The sequence below is a fragment of the Orcinus orca genome, chromosome 4 (assembly GCF_937001465.1).
Source record: "Orcinus orca chromosome 4, mOrcOrc1.1, whole genome shotgun sequence".
NCBI lineage: Eukaryota > Metazoa > Chordata > Mammalia > Artiodactyla > Delphinidae > Orcinus > Orcinus orca.
Genome location: NC_064562.1, coordinates 6,821,341 through 6,843,888, shown reverse-complemented (window position 1 = coordinate 6,843,888; position 22,548 = coordinate 6,821,341). Strand labels below are relative to the sequence as shown.

At 32.5% G+C, this 22,548-nt stretch overlaps 1 protein-coding gene across 4 annotated transcripts in view; it reads left to right on the top strand.

The window, feature by feature from the left end:
- Positions 1-22,548, top strand: part of FSTL5 (follistatin like 5) — a 680,376-nt gene that overhangs the window by 53,911 nt on the left and 603,917 nt on the right. For all 4 annotated transcript variants that reach the window (XM_004266153.3, XM_004266154.3, XM_012531687.3 and 1 more), the window contains exon 2: positions 1,176-1,317. In XM_004266153.3, coding sequence (XP_004266201.1) covers positions 1,192-1,317 — 126 coding nt within the window. In that variant the 5' untranslated portion in view covers positions 1,176-1,191. The remainder of the gene's footprint in view (positions 1-1,175; positions 1,318-22,548) is intronic.

The window sequence follows — 22,548 nt, the reverse complement described above, 5'->3', positions numbered from 1 at the left end:
AATAAAGGAGTAGGATGACTTGCAAGAGGACTGAGAAGACGATTTTACAAACTCTGTAGACACAGAAGAGATGGATGTCATAGACATCAAGTACAGTGACCATTTTTTGAAAAAAAGAAATGTTATTTTGATAGAGTGATGAGGATAGAATCATGATTGGTCAGAAAATGGATAGAACGAGATATACAATTCCTTCCAAAAATTCGGAAGGAGAGGAGAAGAGAAATTATCTTAAAACATGGATGATTTCAACACATTTAAAGATGGAAGAAAATCATTTAGAGACAGAGTTTAAATACACTAAATAGCAGGGTTAATCAGTTGGCTAAATTTCTCAAGCCAGATGACCAGATTGGATTAGACAGGAAGAGAAAAAGCTCCTCCTATGGTCACAATAGTGACAAAGATGTGAAAGTGGTAGAGCGGAATATAGTTGAGGTCAAAGCATAGATGTTTGTTTGGAAGAGGGCTTAGAGAGTTTATATGGTGATAAATTTATGCAATTTTACAATTTCTCTGCTATAGCCAAGAATATAGAGCTGTGGAAAGAGCCATAGAACTTTTAGTTTAAAGCACTTAAAAAGCAATTTTCTAGGAAACGTCCTCTTAGGTGCTACTGGTAAAATGCGTTCATAACTCAATATAACCTATCTGTATAATTTCTGTTGTACCTCAGTTTATTAAGTACTTACCATAGAAGACTATCTTATCAACCTCTCACCAATATTTACCAGTAAATTATAATAGCTATAGTTTTATTAAGCATTATTCATCAAATACACTCCAAGAAGAGTTTGAGATTTAAAAATATGTTGATAATTGTATTCTGTATGGATGCTTAGAAAATTTATCATTGTTTAATGTTTACTCTCTTTTTAAAAATTTTTCTTTCAACATGTGTTTATTAATTGTTCCTCAGTACATTTTTATTGGCCCCTAAATTTCTACTTATTCAATGTTGTGTAAAGCTGTATGAGTAAAACAAACAATATTTGTTATGATCAAGAAGATAATAATCTTTATTCAGAGATGCTTACCTATTATGGATTCAGTTGGCGACTGCTGCCAGGTTTTGATTAGATCTATTAAGATTTCTATTTGCTGTTGAATATTTCTTGAACATTTATTCAATATAGAATGTATTTTCTGATTATTTGCAATGTTAATTTTCACAGGTGAAAAGCAATAAGGATGTTTAAGTGCTGGTCAGCTGTTTTGATTCTTGGATTCATTTTTCTGGAGTCAGAAGGAAGGCCAACCAAAGAAGCAGGATATGGCCTTAAATCTTATCAGCCTCTAATAAGATTGCGACACAAGGTACAGTACCCATCTGGACTTGCTCCTAGTGTCTAGTGGTTATGAACTAAACTATTGGTTGTCTGGTTTACTACTCTCTTAGGAGCACTTATTTCAGAATATGCTTTCAGAATATAATTTACATAAAAATCACATTTTAAAACATGAAGTGGTAGTACTTTTGGAAGCTTACCACTTGGGAATTAAATACTTTTTCACAAATTATAGAGATGGGCTAGTTTAAAAATATGTCATTAAAAGTTCACGTGAAGTAATAGTAAAGGATTTATAAAGATCAGTAAATATGTTAAGACCTAATCACCCAGATGCTTTCTATTATTTTGATATTAATTTTAAGTTTAGAACTTTTCAAAATAAAACAATACTGTTATGTTCTTGAATTTCTTGTAAAGATAAAGAGAAAAGGATGTCTGCCATCTAGAGATATATAGTTTGGCAAAGTTTTTGTTTTTATAAAAATCATTAGACATTTTAAGTTCATCAAAAATCATAATTTTGTGTTGTCTAATGTTGAGAAAATACTTCATTTATTTATGTTAAATATTTTCAAGAAAATAATAAGTTGACATTTAGGAATTCTATAAATTATATAGATTATATACTTACAGTAAATTAAGCTAGTGCTTTTATTTTAATAACAGATCATGATACTGCAAATAAGATACTAAAGCAACATTTTATTCAATCAAATAAGTTTACAATACATTTTGGTTTTCCTAGAGAACTGAAAAAAGACAAAAATGCTGATTTTGAAAAGAACATATGTATTTTTAAATTTCTTATGCTACTTGTCTTTTAAAATAACACTTGAAATAAACAACTATATTGATTTCCTCCGTTACATTCAATACATGCTAGTGGCATTTATTTTTGCTGAAATTCTTTCATCACATTATTGTATTTTGATAAAATTGCTAAACTTTACTGGGATTTTTATGTGCCAGACACTAGGCTAAGCTGTTAAATTTATTATTTTATTTAATCTTCAAAACAAACTGATAAAGACATATCTATTTTCATTCTATAGATGAGAAATAAAAATTCTTAGAATGTTAAAGTATTTTTCTGAATGCATATATTTATTAAATATATGAATAGGCTAGGGTATAACATGCAGGATAGATTTGATAGGAATAAAAGAGAAAATAAGTAAAATATAAAATATACTTCAATGTCAAAAATCATTGTAGAAATTTAGTCTCATGTAAAAGTAAATAAGTTATTAAAGTGTTCAGGCTGGATAAATACAATTGGAGCATTGGCCTCGTTCCACTACCTTTCAAATATCATTTGTTTCCCCTACTTCATGGACTAACAATAAGTTTTATCACTGCCCCAAACTTAGAAATAATAACTCCTTTATGAATGCTCTCAAAACACATTATTAATTCAACGTTTGACTCATACTGTTACAGACCCAGTGAATATTTATTCCATGCTTTGTGTCTGCCCTATGTTATGTGTCTTTAGGTCAGAAACTGTGCCTTTCTAATCTTTTCATTCCTGGTGCCATGAATATAGTAGATACTGTTTAATTGAATCGATGGCAGAAAAATGACAGGTAGAATGCATGACTAGGAGTTCTGACTGTTCCCCTGCTAAATAGAAACTACAGATTTTTATGTATTATTTATAAATAATTTTGAATTAAATTTGGACGTTGAAGATAAATTTCTTATCCTGCACTGCTGTGTGACTTAAGAAACCTTTAAGGAAATGAAACAACACAATGAGTTAAACCTGTTTTAGAAAGACTGATACCCACCCAAAATGATCAAAGTCACCTCCCAATCTTTTCCATCTCTGTGTCTTTAGCCCGAAATAATTAGAAACAATACATGATTGCTAGTATGTAGAAGCAGAGAGCAGAGAATGCTATGTAATACCTAACTTTCAAATGATGTGAGAGAGAGGTGACATGAAGCTATAGAGGCATTCTGTGACTTTGTGTGTGTGTGTGTAAACCTGTGTATTTGACAGGAATAAAAAAGCACCCTGAGCTGTGCAAGTTCCTGCAAAGTCCCACAAGATACTTTCCACACACTATCAACCCCTGACCCAGCCACTGGGATCTACTTTTCCTTCCCCAAGACCTTGAAGACTAATCTCATTATACTATTTATTTTTGTTTATATCAGTCACTGTTTGAATCCCAGGGATACCTGGTCATCCTTTTTCCACTGCTTTCATTCCAGTTAGGTTCACATGCTACTTTGTTAGGCTTTCCCAAATCATAATTGAAAATGGGACAAACATAGACATTCCCTAGATCCCCTGTTTGATTTCTTTTCTTTCTTTTTTCTTTTATTTCTTTTTGCTGGGAAATAAGCTTTTATTAATTAGTCCCAGAGGTTCTAAACTTTTTATGTCCATTTTTTATTTTTGGTCTTAAATAGGAAGGACCTTTTCTAGTCTTCTTACTGATATTCTAAATAGTTTTGTAAAATGTTTTCTTCTGTACTCTTCTCTCATATTTATTTATTTTAAAATTTTTATTGGAGTATAGTTACTTTATAATGTTGTGTTAGTTTCTACATTACAACAAAGTGAATCAGCTATACATACACACATATCTCCTCTTTTTTGGATTTGCTTCCCATTTAGGTCATCACAGTAGATTGAGTAGAGTTCCCTGTGCTATACAGTAGGTTCTCATCAGTTATCTATTTTATACATAGTGTCAGTAGTGTATATATGTCAATCCCTAACTCCTAGTTCATCCCACCTCCCCTTCCCCCCTTGGTATCCATACGTTTGTTCTCTACATCTGTGTCTCTATTTCTTATTTCCATTCATAGAATACATCACTATTTGCAAGATATCTATTTTAATTATTTATTAGTTTGTTGGATGTTTCTTTCCATTATGATATAAGCTACTATTCATGTTGCTATAACACAGCACCTAGAACAGTATGTGGCACATGGTAAACAAGAAACAAATATATGTAGAATGAATGATTCCATCTGTTGGCTAGAATAAGGCTTAAATCAAGATGATATACATATATAATTATATTATTATAATTAATAAATCAGAAATAATTTCTTTTTCTACCATTTTACCAGAGTAAAATCAATACAGCTATACTTAATAAATTTTTTAAATACATTATTTTAATAGCATTACATAAATTGATTTTCTGTTATTTGTTATTTTTTAACCTATATAGTTTTATTTAAATTGCAAAGAATAGTAACCTCTCTAAACCTTTGGATAGGTGTCACTAGTATTAAATATTAGTTATTAGCTACAAAACTATAAAATAATAGATATGATAGATACTGAGTTCTGATTAGCCAATCTCCACATTTTCCCCAGAGAGGTGTCTATACTTTGAATCTGGACAAATGTATATACAGAATTCATTTTTATCAAATATTTGTGTGTTAACTGTATAATGAATCCCCTTTTGGGAGCAAAAACTCAAATGTGAGAATTATTTGTCATATTAGATAGAAATAGTGTAGATATAATTATAAACATATGTACATAGTTATATCATTTACAACTCTATATACACACAAATGTGATTACAAATGTATTTGTCTGTCTCAAGATAAAAATGAATAACATAAATCCATCATGCTAATTATGGAATCTTAATTATAGTCCATAATATATATCTAAGGGAGCTGATCCTGTGTTTCATCCAATGTGTTTACCCAACAAGTATTTATTGAACTTAAGAGTAGGAATTCATTAGCACTGTAAAATTGAAAAATACAGTTACAAAATGCAAATCCAAATAGTGGCTCTTCCTTCATTATTATTTTAAAATAACCATTGCATACTTATATTGCACTGTGTACTTTTGTATACATTAATGGTTGTAATTTAATTCTACAGTAATCCTGGGATGCAGGGAATATTATTCCTGTTTATCCAAATGATATTATTAAAATCAGAGAGGAAAAGTTACTTTCCCAAGGAGAAGAGAGGGGAACAGACAGAATGAATGAAATTAGTAAGAGGTAGATAAAAGCATAGGTAGACCACAGATGGGGAAGAAGGACCAGAAAAGCATAAAGATGATGATGGTAGTAAAGCAATGTGACGTTAACTTCAACGAGAAACATCTCCTGTTCGTTCAGATTGTTCCTCCTGCCCTTCCATAAGCACAACCACAGTGTTCCCACCTCCATTTTCTTGGCCAGATTGAATGCCTTCTTCTGAAGGTTGCTGTAGCTCTGGTTTAGGCCGGTCTCCCAATGAAGTCTCACTAGGAAGCAATAGTCACCACCCTAACTGCTGGTCTGTTGCTAGGAATCTGGGTGTTGAGCATAGTAGTAACTATTGGCTGCCATGTGCATTCGTGAGAAAATTCCCTGTAGTCTCCCAAATTTTAAGCCATCTCCAGAATTTGTATACTCAGAGCAGCCCATACAGAACTTAGTCTCACAGGGCATTGACTGTATTCCAGGTACTCTGTTAGCTTTATTCTATACATTGGTTTAATTATATGAAGATTTTCACGTCATAAGTGGTTTTATTACCATTTGATAAATAAGAAAATTGGGCTTAAAAAATGTTTAGTAATTGTTTAATTCAACACCCTTATAATGTTAGGAAGCAGGATTTAGGATTTAATGCAGAGTCTATATATATTAATGCCCATTCCGCAGTGAGTAATTTTTGTAGTAATTTGACCTGTGTGCTGTGTATTTCCTGTTCCCTCTGCATTCCGATCACATAGTAGTAAGGCACGATATTATGTCTTGGTCCCTTTGTGGTTGATGTGACTATGTGTCTGCTTCTGGCTAATGAATTGTAAGAAGTGACATGAAATGCATCTGGGCTGAACATTTGATCCCAATTGTAAAATCTTCCTGAATGCTCTTTTTCTTCTAGCATGACAAACAGCATCTGATCAAGGTGGTGTCTGCTTAAATCATCCTAAGTGTCTAAATCAACTAGGATGAGTGAAACACACTGGCAGTTAGTGAACATTGCATACTTATATAGCACTACGTACTTTCATATACATTGTTGTAATTTAATTCTACAATAATCCTGCGATGCATGGAGTATTATTCCTGTTTATCCAAATGATATTATTAAAATTGAAATGTGAAATTAGGGGAAAATCTTCTCTTTTAAACCACTGAGACTTGGGAGTTGTTTGCTATCTCAGCATAACCATAGTCTGTTCTCACCAATAAAGAGAGAACTAGAATATAAACTCCTATCACCTAACCACAAATTCTGGGCTCCTTTTCCTCTACTGTCTTGGTATTTTTTTTTCATTTCCATTCCTATACTTTTCTTCCTCTCTTTCATCCAGTATTTCTTTCTTCTCTCTGTTTCCTGCTGAGTCATAATTTCCTATCACAATTAAAACTCCTGTTGTAGTCACAAACCTGTAATATGCACGTACTAATATTTCAGCATATTACCCTAGTCAGTTCACTGTAAATCCTGTCAGGGTCGATGCCTTATCTTACATCCTTTTTCTTACCTACAGCACTGATCACACCTGCTACACTGTTTGCTGATACTGGTAATCAAAGCCAAGCTAGAGGGAAGATCTTATGAGGACAGTAAGGAGTTCTCTTTGAGTATACCTAGTGGGACCACTGAAATATCTTAAATAGCTTACATGTTTGTGTGGCCAGAGAATGTGATGCCCAGCTTTATAGTGCAGAGCAAACCAAAATTGCATTACTATCCCTTTACTTCCTAAATCAAAATGTTAGTCTATGAAAGTAGTTACTGTGCAAATGGAGCAAAGAGTTTGCATAATTTAATAAGTCCAGAGAGTGTTGCTATGCATGGCAGTGCACTATAATTCTAAGAAGTCGTTTGTGGGAGGTGATGTTTTACTTTTGGTATTAAAAGATTGATAGATGTGGATTGGTGAAGAGTGGCAGGAGAGAACTCTAGGGAAGGAGAAAAACATTAAACAACACATCAAAACCGTGACTGCTCAGAGGATAGAAACCTTCAGGCAAACCCAGGAGCATTATTTCCTGACTGACTAAAAATTGTGCTATTCCATCTGAAATATCTTACTGTTTCCAGCATGTTCAAGGGAAGGCCCTTTAAAATGTTAATCTATTTTGCAGAGGTCAAGAATCAATTTGGACCATTATGTAAGAGCAAAAATGGTCGTGATGAGGGAAGTAAAGACATCATGGTGGAATGATTAAGTAAATGTTAAGGAATTAATTAATTAATATATATATTCCATATATATCTTAGCGATTTATTATTAATAAATCTATGACTTTTTATGTTTTATTTTTTTACTGAAGTATAGTTGATTTATAATCTTATGTTAGTTTCAGGTACACAGCAAAGTGATTCAGTTATACATATACATATATATCTATTTTTTTCAGATTATTTTCCCTTATAGGTTATTACAAAATATTGAGTATAGTTCCCTGCACTATACAGTAGGTCCTTGTTTATCTGGTTTATATATAATAGTGTATATCTGTTAATCCCAAACTCCACGTTTATCTTTCCCCACCTTTCCCCATTAGTGACCATAAGTGTTTTCTATGTCTGTGAGTCTATTTCTGTTTTGTATATAAGTTTGTTTGTATCATTTTTTTTTTTAGATTCCACATATAAAAGATGTCATATGATATTCGTCCTTCTCTGTCTGGCTTACTTCACTTAGTATGATAATCTGTAGGCCCATCCATGTTGCTGCATATGGCATTATTTCATTCTTTTTATGGCTGAGTAATATTTCATTGTATAGGTATACCGCATCTTCTTTATTCATTCATCTGACGATGTACATTTAGGTTGTTCCATGTCTTGGCTGTTATAAATAGTGCTGCTATGAACATTGGAGTGCATGTATATTTTTGAATTATGTTTTTCTCCAGATATATGGCCGGGAGTGGAATTGCAGGATCATATGGTAGCTCTATTTTTAGATCATATGGTAGCTCTATTTTTAGTTTTTTAAGGAACTTCCATACTGTTCTCCATACTGGCTATACAAATTTACATTCCCACCAACAGTGTAGGAGGGTTCCTTTTTCTCCACACCCTCTCTAGCACTTATTAGTTATTACTAGTTGTAGACTTTTTGATGATGGCCATTCTGACAGGTGTGAGGTGATACCTCATTGTAGTTTTGATTTGCATTTCTTGGCATTTTTCACGTAACTAGAACAAAAAATTTTTTAATTTGTATGGAAACACAAAAGACCCCTAATAGCCAAAGCAATCTTGAGAAAGAAGAATGGAGCTGGAGGAATCACTATCCCTGACTTCAGAGTATACTGCAAAGCTACAGTAATCAAAACAGTATGGTTCCAGCACAAAAACAGAAATATAGATCAATGGAACAGGATAGAAAGCCCAGAAATAAACCCATGCACCTATGATCAATTAATCTACAAAAAAGGAGGCAAGAATATACAGTGGAGAAAAGACACTCTCTTCAATAAGTGGTGCTGGGAAAACTGGACAGCTATAGGTAAAAGAATGAAATTAGAACATTCTGTAACACCATACACAATGATAAACTGAAAATGGATTAAAGACCTAAATGTAAGACCAGATGCTATAAAACTCCTCTAGAAAAATGTAGGCAGAACACTCTTTGACATCCATTGCAGCAATATCTTTTTGGATTCGTCTCCTAGAGTAATGGAAATAAAAACAAAAATGAACAAATGGGACCTAATTAAACTTAAAAGCTTTTGCACAGCAAAAGAAACCAGAAACAAAATGAAAAGGCAACCTATAAAATGGGAGGAAATATTTGCAAATGATGCAACTGACAAGTGATTAATCTCCAAAATATAGAAACTGCTCATGCAGCTCTCTCTCTCTCTCTCTCTCTCTCTCTCTCTATACATATATATTTACATATATATATATGTAAACAATCCAATCCAAATGGGCAGAAAATCTAAATAGACTTTTCTCCAAAGAAGACATACAGATGGCCAAAAAGCTCATAAAAAGATGCTCAGCATTGCTAGTTATTAGAGAAATGCAAATCAGATTTTTTAATCCAAAAATTATGTTTGAAAAAGGAGGACATTTATTTTTTTTCTGATAAATGAAGTTCCGCTATTAATTGAGCTAGTGCCTGGAACCTAGTTTCCACAGGGCTATGCAAAGAGGGCTAGGTTACAGCAGCATACACCATAGGATATAGAAGATCTGTGCGTTGAAGGACACCATATGGACTGTTCTTTGCACCAGAAGAAGACATTATCTTTAGGATACTGGACAGTAGGTAGTCTTGTCCTTTGCAATTAGAGATACAATCTCTGTCTTCTAAGGCTGTATATACACTTGCCTTTGCTCCGGAAGGGGACATTATCTCTGTGTTTCAAAGCTGCTTGCTGTACAAACATCCTTGAATAGATTCCAGAGCAAATGACAGGCAGTGTCTTTGCTCAGGAGATGTGCAAAAACATGAGGGGGATTGTCTCCCAAGACACAATGGGAGTACCACCTGTATCAGGAGGTCAGAGTCACCATCAAGTGTATCTAAGGCCTAAGCTAATGATGTGTATTTCAAAGTTGATTTGCAAACCAAGTGCATAGGTATAACTTCATCCTACCTTTTACTGCTTAATTTTGTCCTTTTTAGAACTTTAAGGAAAAAAATGTTTTGTCGACCTTCGAATGTGTTGCTTTCATGTTTATTCCTTTACACCAGGACATACTTGCTAATCTGGGGAAAATCGGCATGTGGTTGACTAAATCACTTTCCTTACCAAAAATAAGTCAATAAAGGGATATATCTAACTTTTAAAATCTTCAAGATAAGAACCTACTTGTCATTTGATCCTTTTGAGAACGAATTCTCAAAGCAGTACTATTATTACAGATGTGTAGGGTGATATGCATAAAGTCTGTCCCTTTATACCTCTATGACCCTACATTAAAATATTTTTTGTAAAAATTTAAAAGTAGTAGTTATAACTGCTTTCGTTTGAAGATTTGAAGTTTTGAAATGTTAAAAATGGGATGCATTAGCATTCTACTTACATCTATTCAATAAAATATAACAAAGTAATCAAATAAATCAAATTCATATAGTATATTAGAACCAAGCTTGTCAGGATTCCAGAAAACTCTGTTTATGCATTAGTCTTGGGCACTTATGATGTTTTTTACCACTCTGGGATGAATTTCAAGTGACCTGAACCACAATGCTTTCTCTATACCCAACTCAATAATTTAAAAAATTTATATAGATAGATAGCTGAAAAACAGTGGCTTTATCCCTGTTTCCCTGAACAGTTATTGATTCTTTTACTGATCAAGAAGCACCAGAATATTAGGATCTAGATGTGGTTAAACAGGTTTGTCATTACTGTTCATTTTGATTGAATTTTGATTGACTTCCAAAGCCGCCTTCTCTTTAGATATAGTTGTATTTTTCTCCTCATTTCTGTGGAAAGAATGTGCTAGTACACATCAGTTTGCTAAAGAAAACAAACTACTCATATACCCAGATCTACCACTAATTAAGCACATTATACTACCTCCTGTTCAAAAAAATATATATAGGTGTCATAGTTTATAACAGGGTTCAGTGTGGTTACTCTAAACATGTACATGTAGAAAAAAGGCTTGTGAGTTGAGAACAGGCAAATGACGTAAATTAACATTAATATACCACAACCTGGGCTTCCCTGGTGGCGCAGTGGTTGAGAGTTCGCCTGCCGATGCAAGGGACACGGGTTCGTGCCCCGGTCTGGGAAGATCCCACATGCCGTGGAGAGGCTGGGCCCGTGAGCCATGGCTGCTGAGCCTGCGCGTCCGGAGCCTGTGCTCCGCAGTGGGAGAGGCCGCAGCAGTGAGAGGCCCGCGTACCGCAAAAAAAAAAAAAAAAAAAAAAAAAAAAAAATATATATATATATATATATATATATACCACAACCTAATATTTGTATTCACTACATAAACGTGTAAACTAATTATAAGTTGTTTTGTACATCTTCCATTATTAAAATTCTATTGTGAATTCAATTAGCAAAGCTCTGTATTATAAATGAAAAGAAATATCCTGAATTATGAGCTTGACATTCAACATGTTTAAGGCATAAAAACCCTATGGTGTACAGATCACGGTTGAAAAGAATAGGATTAGTTTTAACTAATATTGCTTACTGCTTATTTCTGGCATCGGGTTCCCTGTATATGAGCTGAGAGATAGTGGTTTTAGAGCTATAAAATAGTAGAAAATATTCAATCCATCTTTAAAAGCATATAATATAGATGGGAAAAGTGAGTGCCTGAGAGGCAAAGGTCTTTACTGAAGATCACACAGTTTGAACTAGCCACCAGGCTGTCTGAAAGTCATTGGGAGTTTATCAGTTGTGTGTGTTAAACAAATGGCCCATTCAAAGATTGGGCTGTCAGTGATTATACTACCAATTGGTAGAACCATCCAACAAAAAACGTCTATTTTCAACATCCTGTCAGAAGGATACTTACATATGCTATCAGCAATGGTGGCAGCGTGGTTTTATTTTCTCCTAAGGGGCTTATTTTCTCTTTCCCAATTTTTAAATAAACTATTTTCCTATAGCACTTTTAGGTTCACAGCACAATCGAGTAGAGTGTCTAGAGAGTGCCCATATACTTCCTGGCACCACATCTGTAAGCTTCCTCCACTATCATCATCCTGCACCACATGGTACTTTTGTTACAATTCATGAACCTACAGTGACAAATCATTATTACCTGAAGTCCGTGGTTTGCCTTAGCGTTCACTCTTGGTGTTCTACACTTTATGGATTTCGACACATGCATAATAACCTGTATCCACCATTGTAGTAGCATACAGGATAATTTCGTCCTCCTAAAAATACTCTGTGCTCTGCCTATTTATCTCTTTCTCCCATAACTCCCCATAAACTCTAATCATTTTATTGTCTCCATAGTTTTGCCTCTTCCAAAATGTCACGTTGTTGGAATCATACAGAATATAGCCCTTACAGATTGACTTCCTTCACTTAATAGTATGCACTAAAGATTTCTCCATATCTTTTCATGTCTTGATAGCTCATTTCTTTTTAGTACTGAATAAATAGTTCATTGTCTGGATGTACCACAATTTATTTATCTACTTACTGAAGGACATGTTGGTTGCTTGATTTTGATAATTAAAGATAAAATTGTTATAAACATCTGTGTGCAGGTTTTTGTGTGGACATAAGTTTTCGACTCATCTGGGGAAATTCCAATGAGTGTGATTATTGAATCATATGGAAGGGTATGATTAGTTTTATAAGAAAGTGTTACACTGTCTTCCAAAGTAGCTGCATCATTTTGCATTCTCACCAGCAATGAATGCGAGTGGTTCCACATTCTTGTCAGCATTTGGTGTTGCCAGCTTTTTGGATTTTAGCCATTCTAATATCCATTAGAATACATATACATATAGTGGTATCTCACTGTGGTTTTAATTTGCCATTCACTAAAGACATATGACGTTTAACATATTTCTATATGTTTATTTGCCATCTGTATATTCTCTTGGTATAGGTGTCTGCTCAGATCTTTTGCCCATTTTTTAAATTGGGTTATTAGTTTTCTCATCATTGAGTTTGAGTCCATTGTATATTTTGAATAATAGTCCTTTATCAGGTGTACTATTGTCAGATATTTTTTTCCTGACTGTGGCTTGTCTTCTCATTTCTTGACATTATCTTTTGCAGAGAAGACATTTTTTAACTTTAATGAAGTTCAGCTTAATAATTATTTATTTCCTGACTTTGTTGTATTTTAAAGGTCATTGCCCTACTCAAGGTCATGTACATTTTCTCCTATGTTATTACCTTCTGGGGGGTTTATAGTTTTCCATTTCACATTTAGGCCTAAGATTCATTTTGGGTGATTCTTGTGAAGAGTTTCAAGTCTGTGTCTAGATTCATTTTTTCTTTTTTTACATGTAGGTGTCCAGTTGTTCCAGCATCATTTGTTGAAAAAGCTGTCTTTGCTCCATTGTACTGTCATTGCTCTTGCATCAAAGATCAGTTGATTATATTACTGTGGGTCTGATCTGGACTCTACTCTGTTCCATTGAGCTATTTGTCAATTCTTCCACCAATGCCACACTCTCTTGATTACTGTAGCTTTATAATAGGTCCTAAGTGCATTCGTGTCAGTCCCCCCACCTCCTTCTTTCTCAATATTGTATAGCCTTTTCTGGGTCTTTTTCCTCTCAAACTTTAGGATCAGTTGTCATTATCCATAAAATAAGTGGTTGAGATTTTGACTGGGGTTGCATTGAACATGTAGATCAACTTGGGAGGAATTGAAATCATGACAATAGTGGGCCTTTATATCCATGAACATGGAATATCTCTCCATTTATTTAGTTCTTTGATTTTGTGCATCAGAGTGCTGTAGTTGTCTTTATATAGATCTTGTACATATCGTGTTAGGTTTATATCTAAGTATTTAATATTTCTGGGTGCTAATGAAAGTGGTATTGTCTTTTCAATTTCAAATTCCACATGTTCATTGTTAGTATATAGGAAAATGATTCACTAATTCTGAAGTTTGAGTAGTGATCTATCTTTTTCCATTGTACTGCCTTTGTTCTTTTGTCAAAGATCAGTTGACTGTATATATGTGGGTCTGGTCTGGACTTGTCAGTCAAAATCTGACAAAATACCTCCTGGAACTAATAAGTGATTGTAGAAATTTCATAGGATACAAGGTTAATATACAAAAGTCAATCACTTCCCTTTTTACCAGCAATGAATAAATGGAATTTGAAATTTAAAACACAATACCATTTACATTAGCACTCACAAAAATGAAATACTCAGGTATAAATCTAACAAAATATGTACAAGATCTATATGATGAAAACTACAAAATAAACAAAATAAAAAAATAACTAAATAAATTGGGAGATATCCTATGTTCATAGATAAGAAGACTCAATATTGTCAAGATAACATTTCTTCCCAACTTGATCTATAGATTCAACACAATCTAAATAAAACTCTCAGCAAGTTATTTTGTGAATATTTACCTCATCTACTGAAAAATTCCTGTGGTAATGAAGGTCAGTCATTGAAATGTCCACATGATACAGTATTTCAAAAGAATGTATTTCTATTATTTGCCAGTTTATACGACCTCAGGAAATTTTGCCAACTAAGTTTCTATAGAGACCTAACAAAAACAAGTGTTCTGACATTACCAAAACAAACAAATAAATAAAAATACAACAATTTATATTTTAAAAATATATGCTTTGAAGTAATATAAACATTTGTCTTAATTGTATGAAGATTTAGGAAATTATTGAAGGGAATTATGTAGCCCTTATATTTTATTTTTACCCAAATTTTAGAATGAAATTTTAAAGCATTCAGGCAAATTTGAAAGAATGTTACAGTGTGTGCCCATGTAACCAAGACATTAATGAATATTTTGCTATGTTTGGTTTTCACATATTTATGTGTGTGTTTGTGTGCCTCTCCATCCCTCTTTCCATTTATTAATTTATCTTACTGTTGTATTACTTTCAAATTATAGACAGTAATCTCTTCTTTCTTACTTTAACTAGATTTAACTATAACATTAACGAGTTAATATTTATTTAGAATTTTTTTTATTATTTTAAAATACTTTATCCATACAGTGGAAAACCCAAAACTTATGTCTTCATTCTCTGAGTTTTGACAAATGTATACATTTGTGAAACAGGCATCTAGGTACAGGTGTATCAAGATTGGAATGTCATCATTCCCCAAGGAAATTTCCTCACACTGCTTCCCAAGCAGTCTCTGACCCCATTCCCTCTGAGGCAATCAAAGTTCTGATATTTTTTACCATAATATAGTTTTGTCCATTCTGAAATTTCGTGTAAAAGGGATCATGCCACATGTGCAGATTTGTGTAATACTTATCTTACTCATTATAATGTTATTGAGATTCATCTATGTTATTGAGCTTCTCCATAATATATTTAATTTTATTGCTGAATAATATTCCAGAATATGAATATACCACAGTGCTTTTTCTTAAATCCATTTCCTATTGATGAAAACCTGGTTGGAATTCTTATAAATAAAGCTTCTAAGAACATTCCTGTACAAATCCTTCGTGGTTGTATATTTTCATTTCCCTTGGGTCAATAGATAGCAGTGAATTGCTTTTTTGTAAGGTAGGTAGTTTTCCTTGAATAAGAAACTACCAAAACTTTTCCTAAAGTAGATGTACAATTTTACATTCTTAAGATTAATGCATACAATTTCAGTTACGGCACATTTTGGCAATATTTGCTGTTTTCTGTGTTTTTAATTTTAGCTATTCTGAGGAGTCTTATTCATTATAGTTTTGAGTTTTCTTGATGACTAGTGACATTGAGCATCTTTTCATTTGTGTACTGGCCATTCAAGAATTTTATTTTGTGAAATCTGTTCAAATCTCTTTGCCCGTTGTTTGTATATATTTTTAGTATTTGGTTTTTAAAGTTCTGTACATTTCGTAAGTACTTCAAAGTATATAAATTATTTTATGGAAGTATTTATATTACTGTAAAATTTCAAGGTCAGTAAAGCCACTGTTAACTTCGTCAGTGTGATTTCATAGAAAACAATGTGAAGACAATAAAAAGGGTCTCCATTTGGGCAGAAGTTTTAAATGTTTAAGTAAACAGTAATTGAAAGCTATAACTATTAGCACAAATTAGATATGACTAAAATAATGCTATATTTTATTACTGTGAACCTAAAGATATATCTGTATATATTTATGTATGCATGTGTAACTATATGTTTGTAGATTTATAATTATATAGTAATATATTTTATAATATATAATTACATATTTACTATGATATATAAACATTCATGTAATTCTAAAACATAGATTGTTCATTGTTAAAAAATTTAGGAATTCATCCATTGCAGTTAGTTTGTGAGCCACTAAAATTAATCGGTCACACCCAATTTAAGATCTAAAATAGTATTTCCCTAGTATATTATCTCTATAACTCACTTCTCTGAGAAGATTAACGATACGCAAACCAGAAATAGCATTTAAAAGAAGGAATTAAAACTCCACTTAGGAAAATAAAGAGTAAGAGAACATGTAACTATTGTGACGAGAAAATATCTCTTGCTTTATCACTTCATACTAGATTTTTAACAAGTCTTAAAAATGAACTACTATTTTATCTTTGAAGAATATGAAAGTAAAAGATACTTAACCTTACTGTGTTTACATTCCTGTCAGTACCATAGGCATGTGGCCAAGTGTTAATACAGCTTCAACATTACATCACTCGTTGTATCAATTCCATTTCATCAATTGAATACTGTTCACTTTCACTTTTTGTGTTCATCATTTAAGTTTATTTTAACAATATAGATATATAAGATATGTGAATAAATTTTATAATTTATATATATAATATATATTGAGGACAATTCTAAAAGCTTTTTTCCAAGAGAAAAAAATTAAAATTTTGACACCTAATTGCATTTATTTATACATAAGTTAGAAAAACTTCACTAAAAGTTGAAGTGTATCTGATCTGTCTACAAGTCTAATACCTTCATTTGGCTAATGAAAAATTCAGGTCCTAATTGCTAAATGCCCAAGTTGCTAAAATCAATTAGTGATAGATTTGCAAATAAAATTATGATCTTCTAACTAAGAGTAGATAGGGACTCTACACATTAGTAATACCTTTTTTGATAAATTTGTTTAAAATGCTCCGTCAAAGTACTTACATGCATGCAGACCATGTGTGTATTGTGTGTAAAAATATTTCCATCACAACAATATTTTTACCAATTCTACTAGATTTTCAGTTCCTATATAAAAACTCTTCAAATTCATACTATCTTCTGTAGGTAATTACTATTCCATGTTTTTCACCATTAATCTGTTTTGCTTTTGAACTTCATATAAATGGAATTCTACTGTAAGAAGTCTTTTATATATGGATTTTTTTCTTTTTTGCTAAACACTATGTCTGTGATATTTATCCGCATTTTTGAATGTAGAGGAAGCATATTGTTCTTATTACTCTAAAGTTTTGTCACACAGAATTCACAGTTTTTATGCATTCTGCTAATGAAGGATATTTGAATTGTTCCCAGTTTGGGGCTATTAAGAAGTTCTCGTGTATGGCTTTTGTTGGGCATATGCACTTATTTCTCTTGGAGTGTAATTGTAAGGTGGGCATATATTTATCTTTAATAGACAATTCCAAAGAGTTTTCAAAGTGTTTGTACCAGCGTATTTATTTTTGTAAAATATTTTAGCATGACTCTTAGGAATTATTTTAATTCTAGATCTTTCGTTTGTCTACCTAGTTGGAAAAAATGAGATGTGAGCAGATGTAATGTTATTGCTGCTGCTGATGAATGTTGAATAAAACAATTACAGGATGATTAAGTGACTGAATAGTCATCCTCCAAGAGAAAAAAAATACTAAAACTGAAGCTCCAAAATTTCTTGCTAAGTCCCTTTTTGAAAGTTTGGTATGATGTGAATTCGTATGCAATATCTGACTCAGAAAAAGTCATTCTTCGATTATGAATTTACCTTAACGACAAATCACAGAACTTTGTAGTGTAAATTTTTCTTAAAGGTATTTATCTCTTTTGATATGTTAGGAAACTTAATGATTAACAACTTAAACTTCTTAGAGCTTTTGTACATAACATAAACGTAAAAGTTTTTGATATTATTTATTTCATATAAAATACTCTCCAGGTATGGAATTTCATATTTACATTCTTTAAAATAAGGCATTTGAAGCAGCTTCCACCTCTCCTCAATCCTTACTGTGGTTGACCTCAACATTTTATTTTTTTAATATTTGCTGATAATTACAAAAACAGATTTTACGGTAGAAAACTGTATTCTTCTGAAGGAGTGCTTACTACTGAAAAGCATAATTTTTGTATTCATTTTGTGACTGTCTTATTTTTCTAATAGTCTTATTACTATTAATAATAGAGATTTGCTGAGACTAGGATCTTACTGAAGTTACCTAAGTTCATAGGATTTAAGATGTTACACCAGTAGAAGACATAAACTCAGCTATTTTTTGAATTATGTGCCAACTGGTAGAATTACTGAGCTTGTAAATGAAGCTACTGTGGCTTATTTCTTTTTTACTGATCGAATTGTAGAAAAATGATTGTCTTAATCAGTTCAGGCTGCTATATTAAAAATACCATAGACTGGGTGGCTTAAAAGACATTTATTTATCACACTTCTGAAGACTTGAAAGTGAAACATCAAGGTGACAGTAGATCTGTTGTCTGGTGAGAGCTCTCTTAATGATTCAGAGATAGCATGTCATCACATGGCAGAGAGAGAGTGAGAGAGAGGGAGAAAGCCAGCTCTCTCACATTTCTTCTTGTAAGGGCACTAATCCCACTTATGAGGGTTCCATCTTCATGACCTAATCACGTCCCATAGTCTGTACCTCCCAATACCATCACATTGGAGATTAGGCACCAAAATATTAATCTGGGGGAAATATAAACATTCAGCCCATAGCAGTGATCTCAAAATTATTTACTTCCATTTGTGTATTAGTGCTGTTATCAGGAATGTAAGAAAAGTGAATTGATTTCTGGCAACAAAATGATCATCTGCTGGGAGTTTTACCTGTTACCAGTTATAAATGGTAACAGATATTACTGACTCTCAACAGAAAACTTTTATAGTATCATCATGGTGAAACATTACATAAAGCTGCAGCAAAATGTTTTCTATTTCTGTCGAGTTTGTTTCTTTTGAACAATTTAAGAGTATTTTGAGATTTACAGGTGTAAACTGACGCTAGGGTCTCTAAAGAAGTGGGTATAAATCTTGACTGCATATTAGGATCATCTGTGATCATATAAAAATACAGATGTCTGGTCCATTCCTTTAGAAGATTGAATCAGAGCTACTGGGATTGGGTGCTAGACATGGATATTTACAAAGGTTCCTGGATGATTCCAAAGTGCAGTCAGCATAGACAACTGTTCTACTAATGGCTAGAATTCCATATCAAAGAGTTGAATATAAAAGCCATAAGAATATTGATTTTTATTTAAAAAGCAATATTAAGCATTTTTAAATTTAGAAATTATACATATCATATAATAATATATGGAGAATACACAGAATAAATTCAAAATATATATAATATAGTCTATAATATATAATTAGAAAAAATATATATTCTAGAAAAAATATATTATAGAAAAGATATATATTCTAGAAGGAATTTTCAATATTTCTAAATTAAAAATATATACTTTCATGTATAAATATGTGTGTGTATATATATATATATATATATATACAATTTGAATAAAACTAATAAGGAAAAATGTTTCCATATAAAAAGAAACCCACATTGGTGCAAACTTTGTACAGGTGGGAGAAATTGTATTTGCTGCTGCAGTTGTAAGAACAAAGAAAATAATGATGCAGTGACATTAAGCAGAGAGGATATGAATGTGTGATGCCTGGGGTGGGTGGTTGACTATCGTATGTAAATGATATCAGAACAGGAAAATCTAACCTTTAATCTTTCAAGCCACAATCAAGGCCTGGGAGAGTGAACTCCAAACAAATAACAAAACCAGAACTTCCAGGGGGTCTGTTTGGATCATCTCTTTAATTAGAATCCTTTAATTTCTGAGTTGGCTGGGGAAAGATGCTTGGAAACCTTTAATGACAATTCACGGTGAAAGAAATCCCAAAAGGAGCCAACACCTTTGTTCAGGCCAGGGTGATTCTGTTCAAAATGAAGAAAATGTCTTTGGTTTAAGCCACAACTGACAGCAGTTGAAAATTATGAAGCAAGATGCCTTTGTAAAGCTTAGATATTTAAAATCTTCCAATATTAACATACTTTCATTTAAGTATGTATTAGTGCAGAGATTTCAACAGTATTTAGTACTTATACATTCAGGGAGATAATTTATCAAGCAAAAACTTGAGTTAACTGCAGGGCACAGTTGATATGTATAAGATAGACGTTCAAGCTGTTTTTTTGGGTGGTTGGGTAAGTGAAGAAACAACAGAGCTGATACTTGAAAAAGAACGTTGGTGTTAGGTAGCAAAAAGAAGGGGTAAAAGTGTTCTAAGCAGGAGGAAAGACATAACTATTCAGAAACCCTGAGAATTATTTCAGTATTTTCAAGGATTGAAAGTATTCACCCTACAGGGAAATAGAGGCAGTAACTCAGTTTAAAGAGCTAAGGAGCAGACAGGTAGTGGAGGATACTATAAATAAGAGTAAAACTTTTGGATCTTAATCTGGTATTGACAAGAGGCCAATGGAAAAGATATAAGATGAAGAAATAGTATAAAGTTAGTAACTTTATATACCTTAAATGTTAAAAAAAAATTTTGCTAATTTTTAATCTAACATAATTTTATGTAGGAGCTAATTTTTATCATGCTTCATTTAATCATATTTTAAAAAGGTTGGCCTTTCTGCATAATAACCTGGAGATCAGATTGCACTGTTGTCTAGGTGCCATTTGCCTGCTTGAAAGTCAGCAATAACACAACAAACCCACTTCCTTAAGGCATGGAATCAGAAAGTGTGGTCCCAGAATCAACTCTACCAGCATCATCAGGAACTCGTTAGAAATGTAAATTCTCAGATACCACCCAGATCTACCAAATCAACTTTCCTGGTAATTCTGACTCAGTATAAAATTTGAGAACGACTGGGAAAAATGGAAGGCAAAATGTTCCAGTTTTCTTTTTTTCTTTAGTTTTTTTAGTATAGATTTTAGCACTTGTTATCATTGGTGGATCTGTTTATTGGTTTGGTTGCTCTCTTCTTTCTTTCTTTCTTTTATGACTTTTTAATTTTTTTATTTTTAATAATATTGTTCCAGTTTTCTTAACATAAGAAAATAACTCCCCTTGTCCCCCAAAATCAAATAAAAGTTTCTAATAAGTGTATAAGAATTTAAATCATAAGTATTCCTTTTCTAACATAAGACAGTTCATTTACTGTATGCTACATATTTTGGATGTGTTAAAAATCATCATTTATCAATGATTATTCTTTTTTGATTGAATAATCTCAAAAATGCCTGTTAAATAGTCATTCAGCTTATAGTCAGTTACTTTAAATAACATGCAGCCGCTTGTAAATGGATGAAACTCCTCACTGTTACTTGAAAACACGCTAATTTATTTTGAACTAAAATCTGTCTCCTTTTAGCTTTCAATTATTGGTGCTAATTCAGCTCTGTCACTTTTTTTCATAAAATATCTAATATTCTTTCCACAGAGCAGCCCTGGAAATATTTCTCAAGCTAAAATTTTTTAATTTTATTAACTATTATTTGTATGACTTGTCTTCTTACTTTGCTGAATGCACTCCATTTTATCCCTTCCCTGTGAAGTGAGGTGCTTGGAATAAAACCCAGTTCTCTAGGTGTGGTTTTCCCCCAACTAAACTCAAACTTCCTTCTGGATATGACATTTGTATCAAAGTACTTAAGTTATTAATAATGAATTAGTTGTTTGTTTTCCTTTTCTTCCCCCATCTTATTAAAGATGATGCACATTAGTTACTCTAAAATCTACAATCTGGAATCTAATTTTGTGCTTTTTTTTTTTTTTTTTGTGGGAGAGATGTTTTTTTCTATCATGCTGCTAAGTCAGGCTATTTTATTGTGAATTGGGGGAACTCTCTGTATTGAGAATTAAACCAGTATCTTATCTTTATTTTTGTTAAAGATCAAAAATCCCTGTTTTATTCCTTTTTTTCCACTTTCATTCATGTTATTCCCAAATCAATATGTTATATTGTATATATCTATCTAAGACAATGCTTGCAACTTAGACAATGTTGATATAGCTGTTGGCATAGAAAATGTGAACAATTATTCAAATAGATGCAAGGTTGGTTTTTCCAGAATCAACCTATGTAATTCAGCATCCCATAATGATACTATGAAATGTATTCAATACTTTGCTGAAGTGAAGATCTACTCTATCTCCACTTGTGATAACCTTCAAAAGGGAAAATAAAAAATTTAGTATTTGATGACTTTTACTTAATCATCAGACTCACAGCTTCTAGGTGTACAAAGCATGTTGTTCAGTAAATGCTTCTGGAAAATTGTTTGAAATTAAAATTCTTCTGTCTGTGATTTGATGAATCTGTTTTTGATATTTTGTTTTTTAATTGGGGGGGGGAGTGAAGAGAGTGGAATTCATTTAGACCATGAAATTTGAATTTGATTGAAACAGGAATATTTATACTATCACTATGAGGTACCT